The following is a 12,537-nucleotide window of genomic DNA, read 5'->3' as shown; positions in this document are numbered from 1 at the left end:
GAGCAGCCGGCTTTTGCTAGACTAGTGGGGAGAGAACTGCTCAGACACGAGACCAGAGCCATCATCACCATGAGCAGCTGGCTCTGACCTGACGACTGGGGGGGAGAACTGCTCAGACACGAGCTCGGAGCCATCATCACCACAAGCAGCCGGCTCTGGCCTGACTACTGGGGTGAAAACTGCTCAGACACGAGACCGGAACCATCATCACCATGAGCAGACGGCTCTGACCTGACCAATGGGGGAAAAATGCTCTGCAGATGAGAGGGATACAGATACAGTATATATACACACAGTACATGTAGGATTTTGTCACTTACTGGAGTCTCCGAGCACAACGACAAACTTATTGTGCAGTAACTGGCGGACATTAACAGAGCGGAAGCCCCCCATAACTGCCTTCCGACATTCAGACCCTGCAAGAGAAGAGACCAGGCCGTCACTGACAGCAGCACATGGTACAACTCCCCACACAGCCCAGTATGATGAGTGTGACGACACAGCATTTAATCTTAATTATCCAGACATCAATTCAGTAATCCAGGAGGCATAGTCTGTTATCTACACGATGACTTTTGAATTTATGCGTTTGTTCTTCAGTTGGTCAAGAACCATACACTGTTGTCATAGGAGTCTTAAACACTGATATTTGATATTTATGAATGGCTGATGTTGTCTTATATCAGCTCCTATAGCTTATTGTCTGCTAACTTTGCTAGACAGGGATGCAGGGTCATTGAACAATAGATGTCTGCTTAATATGTTGAATGACCATTGTGTGGGTCCAATGGCTTGTTGACTTGCAAAACAGTGACGGAAAAACAACTCAAATTGATTAAACAATCAAACAATGCGGGTTAACCTCATCACCCCTTCTCTTGACTTCTGGAAGATGCCTTGAAGGTCAACAATTATGAACTAAATAAGTGGGATATGCCTCTGTAACAAGTGTAATGTGACAGATGGACAGCTCGTGACTGGGAGGTATGTGTTCCCGAGGTGCCAAGCCTTGGTGATGTAGGACTTGGAGAAGCAGGCTCCAGCAAACTTAGTGCTAAGAGGTGTTTTAATGGACCCGGATTATGCGTCCAGGTTTTACGAGCAGCTGAAAGAGCTGGGTGGGATCGCCTGCTCACCGACCTCCAGTTCAGGTCTTGGATTGTCTGATTTAAGGCAGCTGGTGCTGTCTAAGGCTAGGTTCACATTTGCGGTTGAGTCTGCAGCGTCTCATCCACAACCGCAACTGCAATGCAAAACGCATGCAAAAGCGTAACACTGCGTTTTTTTTCCGCAACAACTTATGCATGACGGATAATAAACGCACCGTTTGCATGCGTTTTTGCATGTGTTCGCATTTTTTATGCGCATGCGTTTGAAAGAAAACATTGCTTCAAGAATTTCCTAGAAACAAGCCATGCCAAATGGGCGTGGCTCATGGGATTTCTCTATATAAACCCTTGTACAGATAAAATCCTCAAATTTTGCTCCTGTATCCTGTGTCGGGATGGATCCTTACATGGAGAATTTCTATCGGAATCTGGATTTGGATGTCAACTTGTTTCTTTCCTTTGCATTTGCTTGTGAGCAAGAACGCAAAAGAGAACAGCAGAGAAGACGGCATTGGCGCTTTTGGCAGCACCCGATTCTTGACCTACGACAGAGCCGTGGAGCCTACCACTCCTTATTCACTGAGCTACGTGAAAACCCAGAGAAATATTTAGAGTACATGAGGATGTCTCAAGACAGCTTTATGGAATTGCTGGCCCGTGTACAAGGAGCCATCTGGAGGCAGGACACCCAGCTCCACAGAGCAATTCCTGCTGAGGAACGCCTGTCATAATTATTATTGTTCTGCAATGTACTTAATATTTTCCCCTTTTTTGGTTTAGCTTAAATGTGTTAATTCTAATAGCGGCCATTTTGTGGATGGCAAATGTGTTAATTATGACGGCGGCCATTTTGTGGATGGCAAATGTAATTCTGACTGCAGCCATTTTGTGGATGAGAAATGTGCTGCTCCTGGTGGTGAACATCTTAGACTAAGGCTACACACCACATCACTAAATCCTTGTTACCCAGTAATGACCACTAACAGCCAATACTATATTCCTTCGGGAAGTGAACAGGCTTTACCCATGTTTCCTGTCTCAGTGGTTTCAAATGGGGCACCGACCTATCACTCCTGTCGTGAATCCAGTTATCCTCCTACCTGGATCGTCCCCGGCACCGACACTTTCTACTGTCAATTTACCACTACCATACAAGAACTTGTGGCCGCTCTAGATCTACCTTCAGAGGTTGCAGTGATCGAGATCAAAGCTCATGGGAGATTGGATTCTCCACAAGCAAGGGGGAACTTCTTTGCTGACAAAAAAGCAAAAACCTATGCTGCGGATCCATTTGGGAAAGAGAAAGCAGCGGTGTACGTGTCACAAGACACTGAAGAAGGGACTAAAGGCTCTCTTATAAGGATTATCCATCTACATCAAGACAAGACATCGGATGATGAAAAGAAGTCATGGCAAGAAGGAGGAGCTAAAAAAAAAATGAAGATGGATTCTGGAGGGTGAACAAAAAGGTCTGTCTACCCCATAATCTGTACCCCTCGGTGACAGAATGGGCACACGGTATCACCCACAGAGGCACGAATCAGATGAATGACCTGATTTGGAAGACTTATATGGCACCTGGGATCTCTACTGTCACCCAAAAATATTGCAAGTCCTGCCTTGTGTGTGCAACATGCAATCCAGCACTGCCCCAGAAAGTTACTCAGAAACATTGGCTAAACCACTCTATCCCTTTCGGAGGATTCAGATTGATCACATTCAAATGCCAAAAGTAGGGAAGCATGAGTATGTACTGGTAGCGACTGACATGGTCTCAGGATGGCCCGAAGCCTATCCAGTAACAAACATGACTGCCAGAGTGACTGTTAAGAGACTGATGACTGAAGTAGTATGCAGATATGGGGTCCCAGAGGTAATTGAGAGTGACCAAGGACCTGCGTTCACTGCAGCACTGACTAAGGAACTATGGACATTGGTGGGAGCAGATTTGGGTTTACATACTCCATATCACCCACAGAGCAGTGGGAAAGTAGAAACACTGAATGGCACCTTGAAAAATAAAATACTGAAAGCCAGTTAGGAGGTCAGACTTGGACAGACATTTTGCCCGTTGCCTTATACTCAGTCAGAAACACTCCAAGGGGTCCCACTAAACTCACACCATACAAGATTCTTTTTGGGGGGGGGGCCTCCAAGGTTGGGTCAATATTTTCCACAACAGCTAGCCTTAGGAAGCGATACTCTTGTAAATTATGTAATTGTCCTTACTAAAGGAACTGTCAGTAACACATGTACAAGTTTTATCATCCATTCCAGGTCCAGATTCCAGTGAAGGTACCCATGATTTCCAACCTGGTGACTACATGCTGGTAAAGACGTTCATCAGAAAGACATCCCTGGAGTCGAGATTTGAGGGTCCCTACCAAGTGCTCCTGACTACTCCTACTTCGGTCAGGATTGCTGAGCATCTCCTGGATCCATCTCTCACATTATAAACTTGTTAGACAGTTAGGGACAGAGTAGGATCTGACCTGCTTGTCAAAGTCCAGCTACAAAGGGAGGTTTTCCACAAGGGAAAACTTGTCTCAAACTGGTGAAAACTCCAATTCCCCCCTCCCGGGCGAGACGGTCAGATATAGGATGTGTTACATCAGGGTGAGTGACATGTGTATTTTATGTAACCATGGAGATGGGAGATTGGAGAGTAATAGATCCAGCAGGTAGGAAAGTCCCGAGGACACGGGTAGCGCACTCCGAGATACCTCCTGATATATCCATGATTGGTCACACATTCTCTGGTGTCTATAGCATCCGTATTGTCATGAAGCCTCTGATGTCATAGTGACACTTAACACCGGTGGGTTAGGGAACCACGGTGGGATCAAGATAAAAAAAAGGTTAATAAAGTATTTAGGGGGGACTGTTGAGGAGAGCCATAAGATCAAATACTTAATTAACCTCAAGACATAAGAGGTTGAGAGAAGCAACCCATAACGTGTATTGTTTAACCTTACTTAAGCTTTCTGAGATCAAAGTGAGACACTAAATATGGCTGCCATTTCCTGTATCAGCAGACCATGTGCTGATATCCAAGATGACGCCCACCCTGATGACCTCATGGATCCACCCACAGTGACGCCCACCTCGATGACCTCATGGACCAACTCACCCTGATGACCTCATGGATCCGCCCATGGACTTGCTCATTGCCCAACCCACTAACCAATGGAATGCATCCGATCACTCCCATTTTAAAGCTAACCGAGCCCCCCTTACAGGGGATATATAAGCTTGTGTCCTGACTGAATAAAGCCCCTTGGAGCTGAGCCATAGATTGATCAAGGAGAATTTACATCTGACTGTGTGTTGTCATATGTTTATTTCTTTAGTGCGCACCTGATCAATACCCATTAGGTCAGGAGTAGGCAACGAGAGAGTGAACATTTTATTAATTGTTCAACCCAACAACTGCATGGCACCAGAGGTGGAGGCAAGCTGAAACCAACAGCTCGGCACCAGAGGTGGGCAACCAACAGCACGGCACCTGAGGTGGGCAACCAACAGCAACTGGCGGTAAAATAACTTCTAAATCTCCATGTAGTAACTGCTCACCTGTCTAGGGCTAAATATCCCAAGGTCCGTGCTTCCGTCAGCACCTCGCTGCTTTCTGGGCATAGAAGATAAATGGGAGAAAATCCACCTGGTGCAGAAAGACGTCTTACTCCACGGCACAGACGAGATCTGAGGGAACATTATCAACACAAAGCATATGTCACACAGTGATCAATAATGGGTTAATCATTAATGGTTGACGGTCATCAGTCGCTGCATGGTGACAGCACAACACGTGTGCAGAGAATCCGGACAGCGAGATATTCAGGAGCTCACTACAAGGCGCCAGTAACGCTGCACACGATCACTGCGGCCTGCAGATCACACACCGCCACATGGTGGCAACTAGTATTTATCCTCCTCACCAGTCAGCAGCCCGACACCACCTGACATCATGCTACAGGCAGACTGCGTGATACCACGCGACAGGCCGACACCACGTGATACCATTCAATGGACAACACCGCGTGATACCACACGACAGGCCAACACGCCGTGATACCACGCTACAGGCCGACACAGCGTGATACCATGCTACAGGCCGACTCTGCATGATACCACGCGACAGGCAGACACCACATGATACCATTCAACGGACAACACCGCGTGATACCACAACGACAGGCCAACACCCCGTGATACCACGCTACAGACCGACACCCCGTGAGACCACGCTACAGGCCAACACTGCATGATACTACGCTACAGACTGACAACACGCTACAGGTCAACACTGCGTGATACCACGCTACAGACCGGCACCACGTGATGCCACGCTACAGGCCAACACTGTGTGATACCACGCTACAGACCGATACCCCGTGATACCAGGCTACAGGCCAACACTGCGTGATACCACACTACTGACCGACACCACGTGATACCAGGCTACAGGCCAACACTGCATGATACCACGCTACAGACCGACACCCCATGATACCAGGCTACAGGCCAACACTACGTGATACCACACTATAGACCGACACCACAGGATACCAGGCTACAGGCCAACACTGCATGATACCACGCTACAGACCGACACCACGTGATACCACGCTACAGACCAACACTGCGTGATACCACGCTACAGACCGACACCCCGTGATACCACGCTACAGGCCAACACTGCATGATACCACGCTACAGGCTGTCATGCCGTGATACCACGCTACAGGCCGACACCCCGTGATACCACCCGACAGGTAGACAACGTGTGATATCACGCTACAGGCCAACATCGTGTGATACCACGCTACAGGCCGACAATGCGTGATACCACGCTACAGGCCGTCATCCCGTGATACCACCAGACAGGTAGACAATGTGTGATATCACACTACAGGCCGACAAAGCGTGATACAATGCTACAGGCCGACACCGCATGATACCACGCTACAGGCCCGAAACCCCGTGATACCACACTACAGGCCGACACCTAGTGATACCACCCGACAGGTAGACAATGTGTGATATCACGCTACAAGCCAACACTGCTTGAAACCATGCTACAGGCCGACAGCCTGTGATATCACGCTACAGGCCAACACCGCGTGATATCACGCTACAGGCCGACACCACGTGATACCACGCTACAGGCCAACACTGCTTGATACTATGCTACAGGCCGACAACCGGTGATACCACGCTACTGGCCAACACTGCTTGATACCACGCTACAGGCCGACACCACGCGATACCACGCTACAGGCCGACACCCTGTGATACAACCCGACAGGTAGACAATGTGTGATATCACGCTACAGGCCAACACTGCTTGAAACCACGCTACAGGCCAACACCGCGTGATACCAGCCGACAGGTAGACATCGTGTGATATCACGCTACAGGCCGACACCGTGTGATACCACGCTACAGGCCAACACTGCTTGATACCATGCTACAGGCCGACAACCGGTGATACCACGCTACTGGCCAACACTGCTTGATACCACACTACAGGCCGACACCGCATGATACCACACTACAGGCCGACAACCGGTGATACCACGCTACTGGCCAACACTGCTTGATACCACACTACACCACGTGATACCATGCGACAGGCTGACACCAACTGATACCAAACTACAACCGGCACCAACTGATACCAAACCACAGCCGGCACCACCTGATACCCAACTACAGCCGGCACCACCTGACAACAAACTACAGCCGGAACCACCTGATACCAAACTACAGCTGGTACCATCTGATAGCGAACTACAGCCGGCACCACCTGATATCAAACTACAGTCGGCACCACCTGATACCAAACTACAGCCAGCACCACCTGATACCAGACTACAGTACAGCCAGCACCACCTGATACCAGACTACAGTACAGCCGGCACCAACTGATACTGAACTACAGCCGGCACCACCTGATACCGAACTACAGCCGACACCACCTGATACCAGACTACAGCCGGCACTACCTGATACCAGACTACAGTACAGCCAGCACCACCCGATACCAGACTACAGTACAGCCAGCACCACCTGATACCAGACTACAGTACAGCCGGCACCAACTGATACTGAACTACAGCCGGCACCACCTGATACCAAACTACAGCCGGCACCACCTGATACCAGACTACAGCCGGCACTACCTGATACCAACCTACAGCCGACACCACCTGATACCAGACTACAGCCGGCACCACCTGATACCAAACTACAGCCGGCACCACCTGATACCAACCTACAGCCGACACCACCTGATACCAGACTACAGCCGGCACCACCTGATACCAAACTACAGCCGGCACCACCTGATACCAGACTACAGCCGGCACCACCTGATACCAAACTACAGCCGACACCACCTGATACCGAACTACAGCCGGCACGACCTGATACCAGACTACAGCCGGCACCACCTGATACCGAACTACAGCCGGCACGACCTGATACCAGACTACAGCCGGCACCACCTGATACCAAACTACAGCCACCACCACCTGATACCAGACTACAGCCGGCACCACCTGATACCAAACTACAGTCACCACCACCTGATACCAAACTACAGCCGGCACCACCTGATGCCAGACTACAGCCGGCACCACCTGATGCCAGACTACAGTAAAGCCGGCACCACCTGATACCAAACTACAGCCGGCACCACCTGATACCAGACTACAGCCGACACCACCTGATACCGAACTACAGCCGACACCACCTGATACCAAACTACAGCCTGCACCACCTGATACCAAACTACAGCTGGTACCACCTGATACCGAACTACAGCCGGCACGACCTGATACCAAACTACAGCCGGCACCACCTGATACCAGACTACAGCCGGCACCACCTGATACCAGACTACAGCCAGCACTACCTGATACCAGACTACAGCCGGCACCACCTGATACCAAACTACAGCTAACACCACCTGATACCAGACTACAGCCGGCACCACCTGATGCCAGACTACAGTAAAGCCGGCACCACCTGATACCAAACTACAGCCGGCACCACCTGATACCAGACTACAGCCGGCACCACCTGATGCCAGACTACAGTAAAGCCGGCACCACCTGATACCAAACTACAGCCGGCACCACCTGATACCAGACTACAGCCGACACCACCTGATACCGAACTACAGCCGACACCACCTGATACCAAACTACAGCCTGCACCACCTGATACCAAACTACAGCTGGCACCACCTGATACCGAACTACAGCCGGCACGACCTGATACCAAACTACAGCCGGCACCACCTGATACCAGACTACAGCAGGCACCACCTGATACCAGACTACAGCCGGCACCACCTGATACCGAACTACAGCCGGCACCACCTGATACCAAACTACAGCCGGCACCACCTGATACCAAACTACAGCCGGCACCACCTGATACCAATCTACAGCCGGCACCACCTGATACCGAACTACAGCCGGCACCACCTGATACCAGACTACAGCCGGCACCACCTGATACCAGACTACAGCCGGCACCACCTGATACCAGACTACAGCCGGCACCACCTGATACCAGACTACAGCCGGCACCACCTGATACCAGACTACAGCCGACACCACCTGATACCAAACTACAGCCGCCACCACCTGATACCAAACTACAGCCGAACCACCTGATACCAGACTACAGCCGGCACCACCTGATACCAAACTACAGCCGCCACCACCTGATACCGTACTACAGCCGGCACCACCTGATACCAGACTACAGCCGGCACCACCTGATACCGAACTACAGCCGGCACCACCTGATACCAAACTATAGCCGGCACCACCTGATACCGAACTACAGCCGGCACGACCTGATACCAAACTACAGCCGGCACCACCTGATACCAGACTACAGCAGGCACCACCTGATACCAGACTACAGCCGGCACCACCTGATACCGAACTACAGCCGGCACCACCTGATACCAAACTACAGCCGGCACCACCTGATACCGAACTACAGCCGGCACCACCTGATACCAAACTACAGCTAACACCACCTGATACCAGACTACAGCCGGCACCACCTGATACCGAACTACAGCCGGCACCACCTGATACCAGACTACAGCCGGCACCACCTGATACCGAACTACAGCCGGCACCACCTGATACCAAACTACAGCTAACACCACCTGATACCAGACTACAGCCGGCACCACCTGATACTAAACTACAGCTAACACCACCTGATACCAGACTACAGCCGGCACCACCTGATACCGAACTACAGCCGGCACCACCTGATACCAGACTACAGCCGGCACCACCTGATACCGAACTACAGCCGGCACCACCTGATACCAAACTACAGCTAACACCACCTGATACCAGACTACAGCCGGCACCACCTGATACTAAACTACAGCCGGCACCACCTGATACCAGACTACAGCCGGCACCACCTGATACCGAACTACAGCCGGCACCACCTGATACCAGACTACAGCTAACACCACCTGATACCAGACTACAGCCGGCACCACCTGATACCTGACTACAGCCGGCACCACCTGATACCAAACTACAGCCGGCACCTCCTGATACCAGACTACAGCCGGCACCACCTGATACCGAACTACAGCCGGCACCACCTGATACCAAACTACAGCCGGCACCTCCTGATACCTGACTACAGCCGGCACCACCTGATACCGAACTACAGCCGGCACCACCTGATACCAAACTACAGCCGGCACCTCCTGATACCTGACTACAGCCGGCATCACCTGATACCAGACTACAGCCGGCCCTATAAAGCTACAGAGTGAATGTGCAGCACATGACGCCCCTCAGGTGACACTTACAGGGGTCCCCGGAGTCCTGACAGTGAAGCCTGAAGAGGTCACCACATCTCTGCGAGAAGGGAGAAGTGAAAGTGAAACCTCCGGCGGCGGCAGCCAGTCATTACCAGGCCGAGCAATGGGGCGGACGGAAGCCCCTCACAGCCGGCGCTCCGGGGTCTCACAGCACTCAGGAGACTCAGGGACACTTCATTACAATAAGACGCTTTATTCCTTGTAGAAATAACACAAACCGTCTGATTATCAGAGGAGAAGACACTGATTGTAATGGCTGCAAACATCATCAGATCCCGGAGAAAGGAAGGAAAGTCTCAGCATTCCAGGCGGTAAAGAAGGAAGGTGTGCACTGTGTCCGGGAAAAACCGCAGAGCCCTGCAGGAAGGAAAGACAATATACACTATACACTGTGCAGAAATATCAGCAGTGAGCACTGAGCACCTTGTACTTCTGGGTCTTGCTCAGTGGTGGTCGGGCTCAGCCTCCTCACCTTGGCCGTGTCTCTGAGCACTGAACACCTTGTACTTCTGTGTCTTGCTCAGTGGTGGTCGGGCTCAGCCTCCTCACCTCGGCCGTGTCTCTGAGCACTGAACACCTTGTACTTCTGTGTCTTGCTCAGTGGTGGTCGGGCTCAGCCTCCTCACCTTGGCCGTGTCTCTGAGCACTGAACACCTTGTACTTCTGTGTCTTGCTCAGTGGTGGTCGGGCTCGGCCTCCTCACCTCGGCCGTGTCTCTGAGCACTGAGCGCCTTGTACTTCTGTGTCTTGCTCAGTGGTGGTCGGGCTCAGCCTCCTCACCTTGGCCGTGTCTCTGAGCACTGAACACCTTGTACTTCTGTGTCTTGCTCAGTGGTGGTCGGGCTCAGCCTCCTCACCTCGGCTGTGTCTCTGAGCACTGAACACCTTGTACTTCTGTGTCTTTCTCAGTGGTGGTCGGGCTCAGCCTCCTCACCTCGGCCGTGTCTCTGAGCAGTGAGCACCTTGTACTTCTGGGTCTTGCTCAGTGGTGGTCGGGCTCGGCCTCCTCACCTCGGCCGTGTCTCTGAGCACCTTGTACTTCTGTGTCTTGCTCAGTGGTGGTCGAGCTCAGCCTCCTCACCTCGGCCGTGTCTCTGAGCACTGAACACCTTGCACTTCTGTGTCTTGCTCAGTGGTGGTCGGGCTCAGCCTCTTCACCTCGGCCGTGTCTCGGAGCACCTTGCACTTCTGTGTCTTGCTCAGTGGTGGTCGGGCTCAGCCTCTTCACCTCGGCCGTGTCTCGGAGCACCTTGTACTTCTGTGTCTTGCTCAGTGGTGGTCGGGCTCAGCCTCTTCACCTCGGCCGTGTCTCGGAGCACCTTGTACTTCTGTGTCTTGCTCAGTGGTGGTCGGGCTCAGCCTCCTCACCTCGGCTGTGTCTCTGAGCACTGAACACCTTGTACTTCTGTGTCTTGCTCAGTGGTGGTCGGGCTCGGCCTCCTCACCTCGGCCGTGTCTCTGAGCACCTTGTACTTCTGTGTCTTGCTCAGTGGTGGTCGAGCTCAGCCTCCTCACCTCGGCCGTGTCTCTGAGCACTGAACACCTTGCACTTCTGTGTCTTCCTCAGTGGTGTTCGGGCTCAGCCTCTTCACCTCGGCCGTGTCTTGGAGCACCTTGTACTTCTGTGTCTTGCTCAGTGGTGGTCGGGCTCAGCCTCTTCACCTCGGCCGTGTCTCGGAGCACCTTGTACTTCTGTGTCTTGCTCAGTGGTGGTCGGGCTCAGCCTCCTCACCTCGGCTGTGGCTCTGAGCACTGAACACCTTGCACTTCTGTGTCTTGCTCAGTGGTGGTCGGGCTCAGCCTCTTCACCTCGGCCGTGTCTCGGAGCACCTTGTACTTCTGTGTCTTGCTCAGTGGTGGTCGGGCTCAGCCTCTTCACCTCGGCCGTGTCTCGGAGCACCTTGTACTTCTGTGTCTTGCTCAGTGGTGGTCGGGCTCAGCCTCCTCACCTCGGCTGTGTCTCTGAGCACTGAACACCTTGTACTTCTGTGTCTTGCTCAGTGGTGGTCGGGCTCAGCCTCCTCACCTCGGCCGTGTCTCTGAGCACTGAACACCTTGTACTTCTGTGTCTTGCTCAGTGGTGGTCGGGCTCAGCCTCCTCACCTCGGCTGTGTCTCTGAGCACTGAACACCTTGTACTTCTGTGTCTTGCTCAGTGGTGGTCGGGCTCGGCCTCCTCACCTCGGCCGTGTCTCTGAGCACTGAACACCTTGTACTTCTGTGTCTTGCTCAGTGGTGGTCGGGCTCAGCCTCCTCACCTCGGCTGTGTCTCTGAGCACTGAACACCTTGTACTTCTGTGTCTTGCTCAGTGGTGGTCGGGCTCAGCCTCCTCACCTCGGCCGTGTCTCTGAGCACCTTGTACTTCTGTGTCTTGCTTAGTGGGGGTCGGGCTCGGCCTCCTCACCTCGGCCGTGTCTCTGAGCACTGAGCGCCTTGTACTTCTGTGTCTTGCTCAGTGGTGGTCGGGTTCAGCCTCCTCACCTCGGCCGTGTCTCTGAGCACTGAACACCTTGTACTTCTGTGTCTTGCTCAGTGGTGGTCGGATTC

At 52.3% G+C, this 12,537-nt stretch overlaps 1 protein-coding gene across 1 annotated transcript in view; it reads right to left on the bottom strand.

Moving 5' to 3' along the window:
* LOC138657332 (PC-esterase domain-containing protein 1A-like) overlaps positions 1 to 10,038 on the bottom strand; it is a 121,217-nt gene extending 111,179 nt beyond the window's left edge. The window contains exons 1-3 of the mRNA XM_069745066.1: positions 9,979 to 10,038; positions 4,683 to 4,811; positions 321 to 416 (exon numbers count right to left, since the gene is read on the bottom strand). Coding sequence (XP_069601167.1) covers positions 321 to 393 — 73 coding nt within the window. The 5' untranslated portion in view covers positions 394 to 416; positions 4,683 to 4,811; positions 9,979 to 10,038. The remainder of the gene's footprint in view (positions 1 to 320; positions 417 to 4,682; positions 4,812 to 9,978) is intronic.
* Positions 10,039 to 12,537: the final 2,499 nt, after the last annotated feature.

Source organism: Ranitomeya imitator, chromosome 1 (assembly GCF_032444005.1).
Source record: "Ranitomeya imitator isolate aRanImi1 chromosome 1, aRanImi1.pri, whole genome shotgun sequence".
Taxonomy (NCBI): Eukaryota; Metazoa; Chordata; class Amphibia; order Anura; family Dendrobatidae; genus Ranitomeya; species Ranitomeya imitator.
This window is presented reverse-complemented; position numbering and strand designations above follow the sequence as displayed.